The sequence below is a fragment of the Prionailurus viverrinus genome, chromosome B2 (assembly GCF_022837055.1).
Source record: "Prionailurus viverrinus isolate Anna chromosome B2, UM_Priviv_1.0, whole genome shotgun sequence".
NCBI lineage: Eukaryota > Metazoa > Chordata > Mammalia > Carnivora > Felidae > Prionailurus > Prionailurus viverrinus.
In genome coordinates this window covers 25,151,999-25,170,755 of record NC_062565.1, presented here as the reverse complement: position 1 = coordinate 25,170,755, position 18,757 = coordinate 25,151,999, and the positions used below count along the sequence as shown (strand labels likewise).

Sequence of the window (18,757 nt, the reverse complement as noted above, 5' to 3'; positions counted from 1 at the left end):
ACTATACGGTGTGGAAGCAGAATTGTAAGAGAAATAATAGAGGGTCAGGTTTCATTTCCAATAATGACTCCTGCCACAGTCCAAGGCATGGGTGGGAATTTTTCTGTGTTACACAGTGCCTCTGACGTGGTAGGTGCTCAGTAAATACCTGTTGAATGAAAGATCAGTGAATAAAGGAAAAGAAAAAGTTCCTTTTTAATAGGCTTAATGGGTTTGCAGCAAAAAAAGTAGATTATGAAATTCTCCAGACAGGTGGGGTGGGGGCGGGGGAATGTGACACTGCTGTCACAGGCACAACCAGGTGCAGCTTTGTTTCATTTTGTTTTTAATATGCTAATGTTGCCAGGGAAAGGTTTATCCTGGGAGCTCCAGAGCTAGAATGTGTCAAAACTCTACCGACAACATTATCTAGAGCCCTGCTACTCACAGGATGGTCTGGGGGCGGCAGCAGCATCCACTGGGTGCTTGTTAGAAATGTAGGGCAGCCAGCCCTGTCCCCAGCTGAGTCAGAATCTGCATTTTAACAAGTGCCCCGGGGTGGGGGAGGGGGAGAGCAGGCAGTCTAAAGTTTGAGGTGTCAGTCTGGGTGTGGAAGCTATGCCCTACATAAGGAGTCATCAGGAGGACCTGGGAGAGGGGAGAAGAGCTAGAAATCCCCATTTCCCTACTTCTCCTCTCCTGAGGCTCCAAGTGGGACCCAACAGGAATCTATGAGTTTCTTCCCAAACCCCAGCAACTTCACAAAGTTCAACCTCACACTTGCCTGTTTTTTTCCCTTTTTTTTTTTTTTTTTTTGCCTATGAAAATGTATTACTGTCGTGTGTGCACCATCAAATTTAAGATCCTGGTCTTTCTTTCTTGCCTTTTATACAACCAAAACAGAGACTTTGGCTACTTTGACATCCTTAATGTCTCCAGGAATGTCACTGACAACATGATCTTTGCGACCAAATCCAGCCACCAGAACTTCCATCATTTTCCTCAATAAAATTCAAACAACCATCATTGGGTACAAAGGCTGTGATTGTTTATTTATTTATTTATTTACTTCTTGCCTTTCTTGATCACCTGGACCCTGACGCACTTTCTGATACAGAATTTGGCTGTTTGTCTTCAACCCCTACTTTTTCCAACACAATTTCTTTTGCAGAGGAATCACCTCCAAAATGGTTGGCCTTTGGGGCTGTGCCCAAGCTCGCTTGTGCTGTTCATCACACCACCTCTGATCTCAATGGTGGCTATGGAGCTTCCTGGCAGTACAAAGCCCCCAACACTTGCCCGTCCTGCTGGCACCATGGGCCTAAGCCAAAGAGCTCAACCTTACACTTTGGGAGTGCCCACAATGAGGTTCGTCCATGCCCTCTCCTCACTCAGCTACTGTGTGTGTGTGTGTGTGTGTGTGTGTGTGTGTGTGTGTGGTGTCACCATCCCTCTGCTCTCTGACTTGAGTACCAGCCATGCCTCCTGAGGACAGACAGGTAGGAGGCTTGGCTGGGAGGGCACTCTGTTTAAGAGATGACAGTTCTGGGGTGCCCAGCTGGCTCAGTTGGTTAAGTGTCCGACTCTTGATTTCGGCTCAGATCATGATCTCACGGTTCGTGACTTCGAGCCCTGCTTGGGATTCTGTCTCCCACTCTCTCTACCCCTTCCCCACTTGTGCACCCTCGCTTGCACTCTCTCTCTCTCTGTCTCTCTGTCTCTGTCTCTCTCTTTCTCTCAAATCAATTAAGTAAACATTAAAAAAAGAGAGAGATGACAGTTCTTCTGTACCGTGTTTAATGCTATCCATAGTCCTGACCACAATCAGTAATAATATCAAATACTGGGGGCGCCTGGGTGGCTCAGTCAGTAAGTGTCTGGCTCTTGATCTCCACTCAGGTCATGATCTCACGGTTTGCTTGGGATTCTCTCTCCCTCTCTCTGTGCCCCTCCCCTACTCACACGCTCTCTCTGTCTCTCTCAAAATAAATAAGTGAACATTAAAAAAAACACTGCTATTTTAGCACTGTTCTAGGTACACAAATGCACTGTTCTAGGTATTGCATTTGTATATAACCTTATAGAACAGCCATCATGACCATTCCTAGTTTAATGATGCAGAAACTAAAACCCAGAGAGGTTAAGTAACTCGCCCAAGTCACACAGCTTATAATCAGAACGATGCCAGAGTATCATTTGGGCACTGGTGGCAGAGCTGCTTGATGCTCTATTGGACAAAACCTTCAGCAAAAGAGCTTTGCTCATTTATTGTTGGACATACGAGCTAAAAGCTAGAGAAAGCATTCAGAAGGAACTTGGGACTTAGTGAATGGCTTAAAAATGAGTTAAAACATGGGGCACCTGGGTGGCTCAGTTGGTTAAGCGTCCGACTTCAACTCAGGTCACCATCTCGCGGTCCGTGAGTTTGAGCCCCGCGTCGGGCTCTAGGCTGATGGCTCTGAGCCTGGAGCCTGCTTCGGATTCTGTGTCTCCCTCTCTCTTTGCCCCTCCCCCTGTCATGCTCTGTCTCTCTCTGTCTCAAAAATAAATAAACATTAAAAAAAATGAGTTAAAACAGGACATATAGATCTGGCTATCCATCTCACTGCAGGGTAGATGTGTTCCCTGGAACCAAGGTGCTCCTACTAAGTCCCCGTAACTGAAGCATAATCAGTCCCAAACTCCAGCCCATGTGTCTGGGACAAATAGAGGGATCTTTACTGAAAGATGCTGTTGTCATGAACCGGTGGACTGTGTGTGTGGAAGGCAGGAGAAATGGAGCCAAGGTGGGGGGAGAATACCAGGCTAAGGCCATGGAGCTGAAGGAGTTGTTCAAGAAGATTTGAAGCCCCAGAGAGAAATACCGACTGTCCAAAGGGGAAGTGTCTGCATCGCCAGTGGCTCAGGGATAACTGAAAGAACAAAACAGAAACCCTGGGTAGCCCAAAGCCAGAGCTCCCACCTCAGGCCATGCCCAGAAGTGAGAGAAAGAAGGAAACCAGTACTTAGGAGGACAGAGGGCCCCATCCCAGGTCCATTGTGGCCCAGATGACCCAGTCTCTCTGCTTGGTGCTCAACTCAGACAGGGTTGAAGTAAGGAAGATGGCGGAGGGGAGCCCAGTGGACGGTGCCAGCTGAGACAATCTGCAAGACAGTTGAGTTAGGACAAGAATCTTGCAGCTTAGAAGTCCTCTGCTTCCAAGCTTTAGAGTTTCTAGTTTCTTTTTCTTTTTTTTTTTAATGTTTATTTATTTTTGAGAGACAGAGGGAGACATGGCATGAGTGAGGGAGGGGCAGAGAGAGAGGGAGACACAGAATCCAAAGCAGGCTCCAGGCTCTGAGCTGTCAGCACAGAGCCCTACGCGGGGTCAAACTCTTGAGCTGTGAGATCATGACCTGAGCCAATGTCAGATGCTCAGCTGACTGAGCCACCCAGGCGCCTTTAGAGTTTCTAGTTTCTAATTTCTTCAATGAAGTTTCTAAGTTCATCTTACAGAACTGTCCTACAGGGGTGCCTGGGGGGCTCACTTGGTTAAGCATCTGACTCTTGATTTAGGCTCAGGTCAAGATCTCACAGTTCATGAGGTCAAGCCCTGCATCAGCCTCCATGCTGACAGTGCAGAGCCTGCTTGGGATTCTCTTTCTCTCCCCCTCTCTCAGCCCCTCCCCACTCACTCTCTGTCTCTCTCTAAATAAATAAACTTAAAAAAACAAACAAACCTTCTTTTTTTTAAAGGAACGATCTTGCAAAAGGGCTCCCCACCTGGCGAGAAATCGGGAGTGTCAGTGAACCCCTAGATTGCAGGAGGAGTGGTGATCTTGCAGTGACTTGCCTGAAGGCCTGGACATAGAAGCTGGTCTGGGGATGGCAGGGCACCCAGAAGGGCCAGGATGAGGGGCATCTAGGAAGGCTGTTAATCCCTCCTGTCCTGGACTGTGAATTCTCTTCCCCTTCCTCCTCTTTTAGTCAACAGCTTCCAGCTGTGTTTCTCCTTAACAGGCTCCTCTTTCTGGAAGGTCATTACTGGTGCTCATATAGAGAAGGCCTTCTTTAGCTCACATCCTCCTTTCTTCCACCTCCTGCCTGGCTGGCCTCCTCCTGCTTCTGAGCTTCTGGTTCTGTAAGAAGCAATAGCATCACAGACTGAGGAAATACTGCAGAAAATAACCACATCTTCTATGTTAAAAAAAAAAAAATCTAGTTGAAGCCTTGCATAATTGAGTACAGGATTCAACACTAAAAAAAATTTTTTTTAAAAATTCTTATGAATAGAAGTCAGACCCACACATGGGTGCTGTATAATGAAGATCTGCCCACAAAGACTGCTCTGGGTAAAAGCTGGGTAGATGGCAGCCCGCCCTCTTCCTGTGCCAGCACACACACCAACCCCTTGATTGTGTGAAATGCTAGCCAAGGAGCCAGCCTGTGAGCCTACCCAGGTGACCGGATGGTGCAGGGCTGGCAGTGAACACCACAGGTCAAGAAGGCAGGAATTCTGAGTGCAGGACCCCGCTTCCAGCAGAAGAGTGGCAAGCTATAGTCTGGTGTGTCTCCTGTGAAGAGAAAGAGATAGGATCTACAACAAGTGACAGTCATACCGTCTTCCTCCCAGAGACCTGTCAGCATTGCTAGCAAATAAAACAATAGAAGGAAAAGGAGTCCATGCTGAGGGTGACAAGAAGCACACAGTTCTGTATAGGAGACAGTACTCATTATCTCGCTGCATTTTCTTTAATAACATAGCTTGGCTGTTTCAAGAGCTACTGTTTAAATCAGTCCAGCCTCCTACAAGAATCCTGATTCCTATTATTATGTGGATCACATTAGACCTTTTAGTTTGGGAGAATGTAAATGTTGCCTCTTTATGAAAATTTCCCTGGCTTTAAACCAATAAGAATTAGTTGTTGTCATCTCTGTGTCTCCATGGCACCTTCACAGCATTTACCGCAGTCTGGCTGTACTTAATTGTGCTTATACTTGCCTCCCTGACTGACTTTGGAGACTCCTTGAAGGCTAGAGTATGTTTATTCCTATTTGTAATTTTTAGCACAACATCATGCATGCAGTGGGTACCCAATAAATATTTGTTGAAGTAAATGAATAATTAAATAGAAACATGACAGATGGAACTACAAGACTTTAGAAATGACTGGATTCTGGGAGATGTGGAAGATAGTGGAGGTGGGACCATAGGTTTGAATCTCCCTTGACCATCCTTCCCCATCAGCACCACCCCCCCAATCAAAAAAACCCCAAAAAAACAAAGAAACAAAAAACAGACCAAGAAGCTAACTAAATGAATGCTCAAACTAAAAAACCAAAATCCCTTTCAGAACAAGCCTGAAAGTGAGTAAAAACTGCTGGAAGGAGATTCCATGATATGGAGGATAAGATTAACAGCAGCAAAGGAAAAAGAAGATCCCAGTAAAAATGAAGGAGAGGCAACATTGAAGCAGATCTTTAAAGTAGGGCGGTTTCTGAAGCCAACAGAAGGGGGAGCTATAGAGCCATTCACCCCTTAAAACTATCCTGGCCTTTCTTAGTCCTAAAACCACAGTAAAACTCATTTCATCTAAAAATGGGCAACAGAAAAGGATCATGATCAAATCCAATAAAATCAAGAATAAACAGGAGCAGACTAATGTCTTTACAAATGATGAAAGTATGCCAGAAAGACAACAGATACAAACTAGTGAAAACTCACCTCAAATTTCAAATTCGCCAAAAAAAGAAGGAAAGTCAAGCAAAGGATAACAGATATATAAGGAAAAAATATGTTAAAATTAGAAAAACTCTGACATGAGATTCTTGGAGAAAAGAAATATTTGTAAATAAGTGAAAGAACTGAGAAAAAAGGCAAAAATAAAGAAAAAGTTATAAATGAAGTCCAAATTAAAAGGAACACAAGAGCAAATAAACAGGACGGACACTAAGAGAATTAGTAGATAGAAAGAAAACACACTTTTAAAATTTATCTATTTTGAGAGAGAGAGAGAGAGAGAGAGCGAGCATGGGAGGGACAGAGAGAGAGACAGAGAGAGAGAGAATCCAAAGCAGGCTCTGCACCATCAGCACAGAGCCCGATGCAGGGCTCGTACTCAGGAACCGTGAGATCATGACCTGAGCCGAAATCAAGAGTTGGGCGCCCAACCGACACCCAGGTGCCCCGAAAACACATTTTAATCAAAGAAAATGAAGAGAGGATTTCTACTTTTGGCTGGGATGAGGCAATCAGTGTTAGATACATCTTCCTGACTGCAATAACTAAAAAGGGGGACAAAATATATGAATCAATGTTTCTCAGGACATTGCACAACAAGCAATGCATGACAGACGGGGGGCGGGGGGGAACTTCACCCAGAGAGCTCTGGAGATCTGCAGAAAGGTCCCCTCCAGTCTTGGGCTGAGAATTGACAGGCACATACAAAATTAGAAATTACTCAAGAATAGGGAAGGAACAACTGGAAAGCAGTAAACCAAACAATTCCTTGAGGTCACACAGGGTTAGGAATGATTTGTGTTCCTGTGAGCTGGAATGGAAATGCCTCCTGGGCATTGCCTTAATAGTGGGGCTAAATTATCCCGAGACCTAAGAGTACTCTGGACTTGCCCTACTGTAGCTTAGAAGCAAGCTTTGAAAAGATCCAACCTATTCCAAGTATGTCCACTCTTCTTAAATAACAAGTTTTTTTAAAAAAGGAAGAAAAGAGATCATCTTAATAAAAGCAGCTAGGCATAATAAAACATTACATACATACTACATAATAAAACATAATGACTAGTGACTGCTCATACAACACAAGTCAGGAGACAATACAATGCCATCTTTAAACTTTTTTTTTTTTAACATTTATTTATTGTTGAGAGACAGAGAGAGACAGAGCATGAGCAGGAGAGGGGCAGAGAGACAGGGAGACACAGAATCAGAAGCAGGCTCCAGGCTCTGAGCTATCAGCACAGAGCCCGATGTGGAGCTAGAACTCATGAACGGTGAGATCATGACCTGAGCCGACCGAGCCACCCAGATGCCCCTAGAATGGCATCTTTAAAGTGTCGGCAGAAAATACATCGTCTATGTAAAATTCTATATCCAGCAAAAATATCTGTCAAAAATGAAGCAGAATGAAGACTTTTTCAGCCAAACAAAAGCTGAAAGATTCATTGCCAGAAGATCAGCGAACAAAAAATGTGAAAGGAAGCTTTTCAGGTATAAGAAAATGTTATTCAACCCAAACAGAGGAAGAGACCTGAATTGGTAAATATGTGGATAAATATGTTTTCCTTAGTTTTTAATGTTTTATAATGATAACTGTTTAAAGCAAAGCAGTGACAGTGTAGAGTGGGGTTTTCAAATATGTGAAAATAAGATATGGCTACAAACGCACAGAAAACAGAAGGGCCAATGGAAGCACGCTACTGGAAGGATCTCATCCTGTATGTGAAATGAGACACTATTTTGAAGGTAGATGATGGTAAGTTAAAGATTTATCTTAAAAACCCTAGAGGGGCACCTGGCTGGCCCAGTTGGTTAAGTTACCAACTTCAGCTCAGGTCATGATCTCATGGTTTGTGAGTTCGAGCTCCATGTTGGGTTCTGTGCTGACAGCTCATAGTCTGGAGCCTGCTTCAGATCCTGTGTATTCCTCTCTCTCTGCCCTTCCCCCACTCATTCTCTCTCTCTCTCTCACTCTCTCTCTTTGTCTCTCAAAAAATAAACATTAAAAAAATTAAAAAGAACAACTTAGAATAACCACTAAAAAACATACACACAATGAAACCAATAGTGGAGATAAAAATGGAATAAAAAAACCTCACTCATAATAGAGAACCAACGAACAATAACCAAAATTGAAGGTGAAAATGTTAGGACTGGAGTTGAAATGGCCTGGCTCCTAGGACTAGGCTTTTATTATACAAAATGCAAAGAATGTGCCACATGAGGCATCAGGTAAAGAAAGTTTTCTGAGAAGAAGTAGAACCTTAGTATAATGCTAAGAGCTGAAAAGCATTTTGGGAAGAGAAGTAAAACAGGATATTCTTCAGGGGGGAGGATGGTATCTACAATGGTGAAGGATGGAGAAGAGGAAGTGTGACATTTTAGTTGGAGAAATTAATAAAAGAAAGTATTCGTGCAGAATATTGGAAACTAATAAGGGAGGTAAAGAGGTTTGCCAGATGGTCCAGTTCTTTGAAGTTAGACTTGAGTCGCTAGTCAAAATGGAACCTCTGAAGATTTGCTTATCTGTGTATCAGGCATGTGTCCTCACCTGCTGCTCTAGATATCCCTTTATATGTGGCTCTTGTCACTTTTTTGGTGTTGTGCTGCAAATATCATGCACTTTGGAGTCAGAAATCCCTGGGGTTTACATCCAGATCCTCCACTTAGAGCCGAGTGATTTGGGGCAAATTGTTTAATCTAACCCTGAATTCTTTTAGAAACTGTCGGTTCCCTAAACGATGAGACTGTCAGTCACGTGGCCCTTCCTTGCACACCTGCTAGGAGGGCACATGATACAGGTAGTTGATCAGTGTGTCTTTTCCTTTCTCGCATTACTGATTCAGGGGTGGGCACCTGACACAGTTCTGACCAGTCTACCTTCTTCTTTTCTCTGGTTCTCTAGCAATAGGGTGGGTAGAAATGAGCCTAAAGGTGCCACTATGTGGGGAAAGCCTGCCAAAGAATGAAGCTGAAACAGAATGCGGAGGCAGGACAGTAATAAAGGAAAAAGTTCTGATAACATATTTAGAGGCTCCAGATGTAATCATGGTGGAACTTGAAAGATCTGCCCCTGGACTTTTTGATTATGTGAGTCGATAATTTCCAAAACTTACCTTTTCATGAGCAAACTTTTAAATTATCTTGGACTCAGTCAAAAGCACCTAAACTATATAGCATTTCTGTAGATGAAATGAGAAAAATGTGTAACAAACAGTTCACATTCGATTAATACTGATCATTATCACTTTCTTATCACTGTATATACCTCAATGACATTTAAACCTCTGATAAGTAGATATTAAGAACTCTGTTTTATAGGAGGATTTAGAGAGGTGTGTGTGTGTGGGGGGGGGTAGCTTGTTAAGGACCAGAAGTTAATAAATGACATAAATGAGGTGTTTCTCATTCTACACTATAGTCTCTGCAATAACATCCCTAGCACATGGTAGGCATTTGGTAAATGTTGATTCCCTTCCTCTTTCCTGTAAATGAGACCCTAAAATCATGCCTAACTACTCAGCGATCTAAAGGAAAGCAGAGTCTGGTAACTTACTTCTCTAGATCTGGCTCACTTAGGCATAGTTCACTCGTCAGAGCATTAACTTTGAACAATCTTTCCTACTTAATGTTTGACTCTTCCTGTCCTAACCTCTGAAAGCTTGTCCCTCTCAGCTGACCTCCAAGATTCCCAGCTACTTCTGGATGTGGGTATCTCAGATTCCCTGGCATGGGCTGGCCCTCTAGCCCTTTGACTTGCACTAGTCACTGACGCCTACCAGTATTTTCCTGAGCAGGTGTCTCTCATAATTTCTTCCATGTGACCCATGTGGCCCCACAGTTGCTCATGCCTGGTGTGTTCCCTGGTGCCCTCTCCTCCCACTCAATTCACCAAAGTAGCTTTGGTTCTTTCTCCTCAGTGATCAAGTTTGCAAGTCACAGTGAAATACATTCATGAAAGAAAAATCCTATTGCTTTGACCTATAGGCCAAATGTTCACGATCAGCACAACCTACTACTACGAACATTTCGTTATAGATCTTTGAAAGGAATTTCTCTAGAAGTCATGAATGTGTGTTGTCATCAGTTGATCACAAATTAGAAATGCTGAGAACTAAGTAAACATTTTGATTTAGAAATTTGACTCTAAATTTTCTAAATATTGTAATCCTGAAGAAGAGACATCTTCTTTCAGGGGCATCTGGGTGGCCCAGTCGGTTAAGCATCTGACTCTTGATCTCAGCTCAGGTTTTGATCTCAGGGTCATGAGTTGGGCTCTGCGCTGGGTGTGAAGCCTACTTAAAAAAAGACAAGACAAGAAAAGAAATCTTTCATTCGGTCTTCAGCTCTCTGCTTTGGAAAATGAGCACTTTAAACATGAAGCCCTTTGCAAACTTATATCTACAGAGAGCACTGGAAAGGAGCTGAGATATCTGGGTTAATGTCACTTCTTGACCACTTTTTAATTATGAAAGAAACTGCCAGTTTCCCATCCAGTGTCCATTCTCCACTTCTTCCTTTCTAACAGAACCTCTAAATTATTGGGGGGATAATGTGTCCATCTAAAAGCCTATTTGTACAGCCTTCCCTGCAAAAAGGGTAGCCAATGCAATGGAAGAAGAAGTCTTTGGGGGGACTCCTGACATTATCTTTAAGGTGGCTTACTTAGCTAGAAGGTACCTTTTTACCCTCCCTCTTCCCCCTCTTCCTTGCTTGGATCTCTACAGTCCCCTCCATTCCTCTAACTATACAATATTAAGACTCTATATGAGTGCACAAGTACAAAATCCCAAGGCTTTCCTAATCTCTATTTTATCTTGGCCATCTGGGCAAATTCAAAAGCATTTACATCGTTAGGTGGAAATTAAAATGATTATGAGCATAGAGTTACATGTGACCCTACAATTCCACTCCTAGGTATATAGCCAGGAGAAACACACACACACACACACACACACACACACACGTACAAGAATATTCATAGCAGTGTTATTATTTTTTAATTTTTTAAGTTTATTCATTTATTTTGAGAGACAGCGAGAGAGCAAGCAGGGGAGGGACAGAGAGAGATGGGGAGAGAGAATCCCAAGTAGGTTCCACACTGTCAGCATGAAGCCCAACGTGGGGCTCGAACCCACAAACCATGAGATCATGACCTAAGCCAAAACTGTGTCGGACCTTTAACCAACTGAGCCACTCAGGTGCCCAGCAGCATTATTCTTGGTAGCTAAAAAGTGGAAACAACCTAAATGTCCACCAAGTGACGAACTGATAAACAAAATGTGGCATATCCATGCAATGGAATAATATTCATCCATAAACAGGACTGAGGCACTGACACATGCTATGGCATGGATGACCCTTGGAAACATTATGCAAAGTAAAAAAAAAAACAAAAAAAAAAAACCAGACACAAAAAAACCAGAGTGTATGATTCCATTTACATGAAATGTCTAGACTAGGCAAATCCATAGTGTCAGAAAGAGTAGTGGTTGCCAAGGGGCTGGAGGAAGAGGGGAGAGGGAAGGTCCGCCAATGGGCATGGGGCTTGTTTTTTGGGTGATGAAAATGCCCTGCAATTACATGGTAATAGTTGCACAACTCTGTGAATATAATAAAACTCACTGATTTGTACTCTTCTGCAGGTGAATTTTTATGGCCTGTAAATTCTATCTCAGTTAAAAGGAAAAGAAAATATGACTATGAAACATTTTGAGTGAAATAGACTGCACCCAAATAGGCTTCTCTGGGTATGTGTTGGCAAGCATGCCTGAAGAAAAACATGAGGAACAGGGAAGATAGGGGGGGAAAGCTTCTAAGAAACAAAGGTATGAGTGGGCCAATTTTCAAGGTAATAGCTCAACTTTGAGGTGCATTTAAAAAAAGCATGACTACATGATAGAATCTCTCTTAAATACTGGAAGGAAATCAGCATTACAGTAGTTGTCAAACAGCTTTGTCTAGTATATAAGTCACATCTTAACTAAAATGGGGATGTGTAGAAGGTGGCACTCCAATGTGCTACTTCCTACTCATTAACTTCCTACTCGTTTTCACAGCAACCATCCCCTGACAGAACATTCTAGCCACCATGATTACACTAGAACAGTGTATCTGCAGTGTTTTAGAACCAGGAAATTCAGCATCATCAGTCAAACAGTGATGCCACTAGAGACAAAGGCCCTTCAGCATTTCATCTGTGCCCAACCTATCCAGGGAGGTTGAATTGCATTGGAATTTTTTTCTGGAAGCCAGGACATTTCTCTTTCTCGTTTTCATGTGGCCTTGTATATAACAGAACCTGAGAGATGTTGTAGAGAGAAGAACACTGAGTCCAAGATCTGATTTGTACAGAAAAAGTCCAGTGACCTTAGACAAAAGTCACCAAGCTTCAATCTCTTCCCTTCCAAAATAAAGAGGTCAAGCTAGATGATCTCTTAAGGTTACTTTTGGTTCAAATTTCGATTAATTGAACACACTTGTGATGAAATGGGAGCTCCAACATAGTCTAAGATCATCTCTGGGGCTGATGTAGAGGGGCAGGCAAATTTGGAACATATGGGATTTCTGTTCCTTCTCAGATTCTTGGAAGGACCTCAAGGTAACTCCAGCTTCTCCTCCCTAACCCCAACCTTTGAATCCCAACCTTTGAATCCTGCCTCACATCCCAGTGGATTTTATAATTTGGATACTGTGTCTGCCTAATAGTGAATATCCTCTTGGTGGCACCTCAGGGAGCAATAGAACATTTCCTTTGTTGAGGGGTGAAAACCCACACACATACACGTACACACATACACTCACCACCACCACCACCAGCCCCACCAGCCCCACTGCCATGACTATCCCCACCACTACAAATTCCATCAATGTACAATGGTAATGCAACAAAAGAAACTAAGAGTTTCAAAAAGTATCTTTTAATCTAAGTGTTAGTCTGCATTTTCTCGCTTTTGAACTGTTTTCCTAAGTATGCATTCCAAGTCATAGTATACAACTGTGCTTTTAAAGCTTTGCCCCAGAGCATCTGCTTGGACTAGTCAGTCTGGCACCCACTGTTCTGATCATGTGGAAGTAAGGTCTAGCAGCACACAGACCTGGGTATGCTGATAGGCTAGCAGGCTGGCCTGCTGGGTGCCTGCCTGTCCCCTTCTCACAAGGTGCGAAAGAGGCAGGATACTTACAATATGCCAAGAAGCACCTGGCAGTGATCCCTGTCTTCTCCAAAGTCACTGGATCATGTGTCTGACAGGTTGTGGGGAATGCATGGCCAAGGATCCAGGGGGCCCTGGCAGGTGACCCAAGTGTTCAGGGCATTTAAAACCAATGTTCCCCTTCAATTAGGTTGTTGGAAGCTTTACATCAGCCCAGCAGGAATGGCACCAGCCTGTTCATTGTTAAATACAGAATATTGAAACAGAAGTCACTGACTCTTGACTCGTGCCCCTACTCATCACTAGGTCTAGTTTTTATAATATATAATTCTTGTAAAGTAAACTGCTGCTCTTTTCCATTGTGAGGGCCATTTTCACACCATTTAGAATGACGCTGCTCACACTTTTTCTTTGGAACTGTTTTCATGAATACCTCAGCCTCTTTAAAACAGAAATCCCTTACCCACCCCTCATCTTTTCTCCTTCTCCTCCTTCTTAAAAAAAAAAAAAAAAAGAACAGGGTCACCTGGGTGGCTCAGTCGGTTGAGCGTCGGACTTCAGGTCAGGTCATGATCTCACGGTTCGTGGGTTCGAGCCCCACATTGGGCTCTGTGCTGACAGCTCGGAGCCTGGAGCCTGCTTCTGATTCTGTGTCTCCCCCTCTCTCTCTGCCCCTCCCCTGCTCACTCCGTCTCTCAAAAATAAGTAAATGTAAAAAAAAAAAAATTCCTTAAAAAATAAATTAAAAAAAAAATTTGTGTAGGAATAGAAGCAAGTAGAATGAAATAAATACAGGGTCAGATTTAAGGTAATAATTTTTCCAATTTTGCATTTGTTTAAAAAATCAGAAAAATTATAGCTCCAGTGTTTTATTTATTTTTCTTTCTATAAGGGTATGTAAACAAATTTTGTACCTTTGTTTATAACTTACTCTCTGCTTCTCTTCCCCAAATAAGAAACTGACCAGCCCAAACTAAGGCAGAGCATGACACAACTTGGCAGAAAATTTCCATGGAAAAATTTACAGGATAGCTATTCTCATACACACAATGACATATACACAAAATTATTTATTGTGGCACTATACTGTAGGAAAAAAGTGTAAACAACCTACATGTCCATTGGTAGGGAACTGGTTAAATAAAGTATGGCACAATACTGTGTATCCATTTAAAGGAGGGAAGCTCTCTATATTTTGAAGATAAACTGTTCAGTGAAGAAGAGTCAGCAGAACAGTGTTCCTATCATAAAATGTGTGAAGGGAAAAAAAGGGAATAATCTACCCAGATTTGAAGATATATGGGATATTTCTGCAAGGATTCAGGAAAGAACAATGATAAGAATGGTTGCCCTCCGGGGAGGAAAAGTGTAGCAAGAAACACAGGAGGAAGAGACGTACTTTCCACTCTCTATCCCTTAGAATTTTGTGCTGTTTGCACGCAGTAACTTATTCAAAAAAATTTTTTTTGATAAAGCAAGTGAAGACACAGTAGGATTTCTACATGAAAGGACACTTAGTTGGCTTTCAAGTAGGCAACCTTTCAACTAATAAAATATTTAAAGGCATTTACAAATTCTGGTTGATGTCACATCTTCAGCTGGGTATGACTGTGGTTGGTTCAATTTTAGCATGCCATCAGTAAATTCATTTTCACCCATCCCTTGCCTTTGCTAGAGCAAGAATTTAATATAATGTGTTCCAAAAGTTACATTCAAATGGCAATAAAGAACTCAATAAAGAGAAGGAGGCAGAAGAGAGGACACCATTAGGACACAAACGTTTATGTGATTTTAGCCGTTACAACAGTAGTTCAGAAATAGCTCAAATGTTACATTGATGTCGTCAATATTACAAAAAGAAAGGAAACCAAATGACAGGCAACAGTGAAGAGCACCAGAGATGCCGCGCACACACCTAGAGAAGACCATGCTTCTTTCCTTCGACTGCCACGAGATTTTCACCACTAAGCCCCCCTCCCCCGTGCTTTTCCTTCTCAGCTTTCCCTAACCCGCTTTACACCGCGAGCTTAAGCCTCGTCCTCGCCCTCCTCCTCCTCGAACTCGCCCTGCTCGTCGGCCGTGGCGTCCTGGTACTGCTGGTACTCGGACACCAGGTCGTTCATGTTGCTCTCGGCCTCGGTGAACTCCATCTCATCCATGCCCTCGCCCGTGTACCAGTGCAGGAAGGCCTTGCGCCGGAACATGGCCGTGAACTGCTCCGAGATGCGCTTGAACAGCTCCTGGATGGCCGTGCTGTTGCCGATGAAGGTGGCCGACATCTTGAGGCCGCGCGGCGGGATGTCGCACACGGCCGTCTTCACGTTGTTGGGGATCCACTCGACGAAGTAGCTGCTGTTCTTGTTCTGCACGTTGAGCATCTGCTCGTCCACCTCCTTCATGGACATGCGGCCGCGGAAGATGGCAGCCACGGTCAGGTAGCGGCCGTGGCGCGGGTCGCACGCGGCCATCATGTTCTTGGAGTCGAACATCTGCTGGGTCAGCTCGGGCACCGTCAGCGCGCGGTACTGCTGGCTGCCCCGGCTGGTGAGCGGCGCGAAGCCGGGCATGAAGAAGTGCAGGCGCGGGAAGGGCACCATGTTCACGGCCAGCTTGCGCAGGTCGGCGTTCAGCTGGCCCGGGAAGCGCAGGCAGGTGGTCACCCCGCTCATGGTGGCCGACACCAGGTGGTTGAGGTCGCCGTACGTGGGGGTGGTCAGTTTCAGGGTACGGAAGCAGATGTCGTACAGCGCCTCGTTGTCGATGCAGTAGGTTTCATCTGTGTTTTCCACCAGCTGGTGCACCGACAGGGTGGCGTTGTAGGGCTCGACCACCGTGTCTGACACCTTGGGCGAGGGCATGACGCTGAAGGTGTTCATGATGCGGTCGGGATACTCCTCCCGGATCTTGCTGATGAGCAGGGTGCCCATCCCAGACCCTGTGCCGCCCCCCAGCGAGTGGGTCAGCTGGAAGCCCTGCAGACAGTCACAGCTTTCTGATTCCTTCCTCACCACATCCAGGACCGAGTCGACCAGCTCGGCTCCCTCTGTGTAGTGGCCCTTTGCCCAGTTGTTTCCAGCACCGCTCTGGCCTGCCAGAGGGAGAGACTTCGTAAGTCACTGATGACTGGATTAAATTCTTTTTTTTACCTTAAACCCCTTCATGTAGATCAAGGAGTCAGTGTTAGGATTACTTCAGATTATCACCAAAATGACCAGACATTAAAATATGTGGTTATACATATAATTATAAATAAGAAAGGCTAGGAATACCTGACTATTAAGGCTGAAAGGCAAATTGTTTTAGCCGACACGAAGACTGAACTGGCACACACAACAGGGATGTTCTTCACACAGTAAGCTACTTTCTCCCTTGGGCAGTCATACACCCCTCCACCCTGAGCTGTCAAATGAGCCTCCCATGCCATCAGCCATGCCAGTCACTCACCAAACACGAAGTTGTCTGGCCTGAAGATCTGGCCGAATGGTCCAGACCTGACCGAGTCCATGGTGCCTGGCTCCAGATCCACCAGGATGGCCCGAGGTACATATTTGTTACCTGCAGGGAACACAGCTGGACTTAGACACATAGGCAGAGAGCTCTAAAGAGAAAGGCTTTTCTCCTATTTGCAGGCACTGCTCTTGTCCCCAACAAAGGACATAGGAGGGGCTCAAAGGCTTTGGTTGTGAACTGGGGAACCCACTGAAATCATGCAGTGTAAAGTGGGAATCCTGAATCCTAGAGTCCTCCCTCCCCTGGGGCCACACTCCTGGAGTTAGTCCTGGGGACTAGAGAGTAAAAAACTGAAGGGCGGCCTGGGGGGCAGGTGTAAAGCAATTACCAGTGGCTTCGTTGTAGTACACATTGATTCTCTCCAGCTGCAAGTCACTGTCTCCATGGTAACTGCCAGTGGGGTCGATCCCATGCTCATCACTGATGACCTCCCAAAACTAAGACACAGAAAAAAGTTTGCATTTAGCCACGCCCGACCTCTCAGAGAGCTTGGTTCTCACAATGAAAAGCCCTCGACTCAGTTGCAAAAACCCAAACTTTCAGGCAGCGTGACCCGGCCCAGCCTCAAGGCTTGTATTTTACAGGGTGAGAAAGTTGAAATTGGGCGTTTCCCCGGCGAACAGCTGCCGGCGGCAGGAGGTGGGAGTCTCGTCGGGGCGGGGTCGAGGGGGGCAGCCAGCAAGCTGCGGGCTCCGGCGACTGCGGAATTGCGCGCTCAGAGTCGCAGCTGCGTGCGGCAGCAGGAGGCGGGCGCGGAGGGGGTGGGCTGGGGAGCAGGGACCGGAGGCAGCGGAAGGAGGGTGGTTTGGGATTCAAAGCACGTCCTGAGACCTCTAGACAATCGCTCTCCTCCCCTCCCCCACAGCTCGCCTGGGGTTCCAGCGGGTAAAACCACTTCTCCGGGAGTCTCTGCCCCTCCGGTAAACCCGCGCGCACAGCCTCGGGGACACACCCGAGCCTTCTCCAGGCACGCTTGCCTTGCCGAGTAAGGAGCAGGGAGGAAGCGGAGACCGAGGAGTGGCCGGGATTCCAAATGAGTTACAGCAAAAATGAAAGAGAGGTTCCTCCCCCCTCCAAGTCGCCTCCGAGCCCACGCCCCACACCGCCGCACAAAGCAGCCGGGAAGGTCTGTTCTTGGGGAACCCAGGGCCTGCTCAGGTCGAGGCTCGCACCCGGGAACCCCGAGGGGCTGCAGGCGAAGGTACCCCACCACCCCCCGACCCCTCCCGGCGCGGCGCGCCCACCTTGGCGCCGATCTGGTTGCCACACTGGCCCGCCTGGATGTGCACGATCTCACGCATGGTGTTAGCTAGCTTCTTCTGGCCCTGGTCGGCGTCTGGTCAGTCTGTCCGTCCTCCCTTAAACACCCACTGTGGGGTCACCGGGAACGCGCTCGGGAACCGACTGGCTGAGAACGTCGGCCCGGCGGACTGGGCCTTTTATGCAGGGAGGGTGGGGCAGCCTGCGTAGGCCGCGCCCCCAGCCGGAGCCCCCCAGTCCCCTTCGCGCTAGCGCTCTCCAGGCCCAGCTGACGTAATGCTCCGAGCCCCAAGGACCATCCCGGGGGCTGGACATTGGGCCCGCAGCCAATCAGCACAGGCTTGCGGACCAGGCGAGGGCTGGGGGCTTAGGGTAGTAGGGTGGGGGCGTGGGCATTGTCTAGGACTTGGATGGGGGGAGGTGGAAGAGATGGGTACTGAGAATTGGGGGTAGGTGAGGGAACTGAGGGCGGGAGGTGGGCGAAGCTAGGGTAACCCGTGTGGTAGGCCGGTGATGGGGGGAGAGCTGGTACTAGATGGGGTGAGCAGGGAGACTGGAGCAGGTGGAGAGGCCCTCAGGTGCTCTGGAAAGGAGCGCACGGTGCTCCGGAGGCTGGCAGGTGGAAGGTTGAGGTGGAGGGCATATGTGGCAGGTTGCTCTGCCAGCGTTGATTGAGGCGCCCCCTCAGCCAACGGCCAGGGATCTCTAAGCTACCCGTCCCTCGTGAGACCACTGCCTCTTTCCCCAACCCTAGAAACCACCGACTGTCCAGCGGCCGAACCCCGGTCACACAGAGCCTTGGGACACACGCGAGCCCAGAGGAAAATCGTGTGTGATAAGGCTTTTGGGGTCTGAAGAACAGTGCCCCTGGACATCCAAAGCCCAGGAGCCCCAGGGGGCTCTCCACCCCTCCCCCAGCATCCACTAGCTCTCTCTTTTGTCTCTGTTAAGGGCTTCTGGCTCCCTCTCGCTTGCGGTTGCTGCATCCAGGGGTGGGGCGACCTCCGCGCCCCCTCCAGCCCCACCCGACTCTCTCCAAGACTCCCCAGCTCCCTGGCTGGTACCAAAGACCCTTCCACCCCAGGGACTGGCTTTTGTTCCTTGGGAGTAGATGGGGTGGGTGTGGCTGTCCGCGCA

The 18,757-nt window shown here is 46.3% G+C and overlaps 1 protein-coding gene and 1 pseudogene across 2 annotated transcripts; both read right to left on the bottom strand.

Annotated features, from left to right (window-relative positions):
• Nucleotides 1–836: 836 nt before the first annotated feature.
• On the bottom strand, nucleotides 837–12,536 carry LOC125166404 (40S ribosomal protein S23-like; annotated as a pseudogene).
• Nucleotides 12,537–14,616: 2,080 nt separating this feature from the next.
• Nucleotides 14,617–18,355, bottom strand: LOC125165938 (tubulin beta-2B chain). Of its 2 annotated transcripts, XM_047859461.1 has the most exons (4): nucleotides 17,605–17,786; nucleotides 16,689–16,797; nucleotides 16,295–16,405; nucleotides 14,617–15,938 (listed from the first exon to the last, which is right to left on the bottom strand). In XM_047859461.1, exons 1-4 carry the CDS (start codon nucleotides 17,659–17,661, stop codon nucleotides 14,878–14,880), a joined length of 1,338 nt encoding a protein of 445 aa, XP_047715417.1. In that variant the 5' UTR covers nucleotides 17,662–17,786; the 3' UTR covers nucleotides 14,617–14,877. The 2 variants fall into 2 exon arrangements, with proteins under 2 accessions (XP_047715417.1, XP_047715419.1); XM_047859463.1 differs by lacking the exons at nucleotides 16,295–16,405; nucleotides 16,689–16,797; nucleotides 17,605–17,786 and adding an exon at nucleotides 18,351–18,355 and having other exon boundaries at nucleotides 14,617–15,933.
• Nucleotides 18,356–18,757: the final 402 nt, after the last annotated feature.

Excerpts from the sequence above, each read along its gene's own strand:
- LOC125165938 (XM_047859461.1), bottom strand. The coding sequence starts at position 17,661 with ATGCGTGAGATCGTGCACATCCAGGCGGGCCAGTGTGGCAACCAGATC. Across the intron at positions 16,406-16,688 it reads GTACTACAACGAAGCCACTG|GTAACAAATATGTACCTCGG; the intron begins GTAATTGCTTTA and ends TGTTCCCTGCAG. Across the intron at positions 15,939-16,294 it reads GCCAGACAACTTCGTGTTTG|GCCAGAGCGGTGCTGGAAAC; the intron begins GTGAGTGACTGG and ends TCCCTCTGGCAG.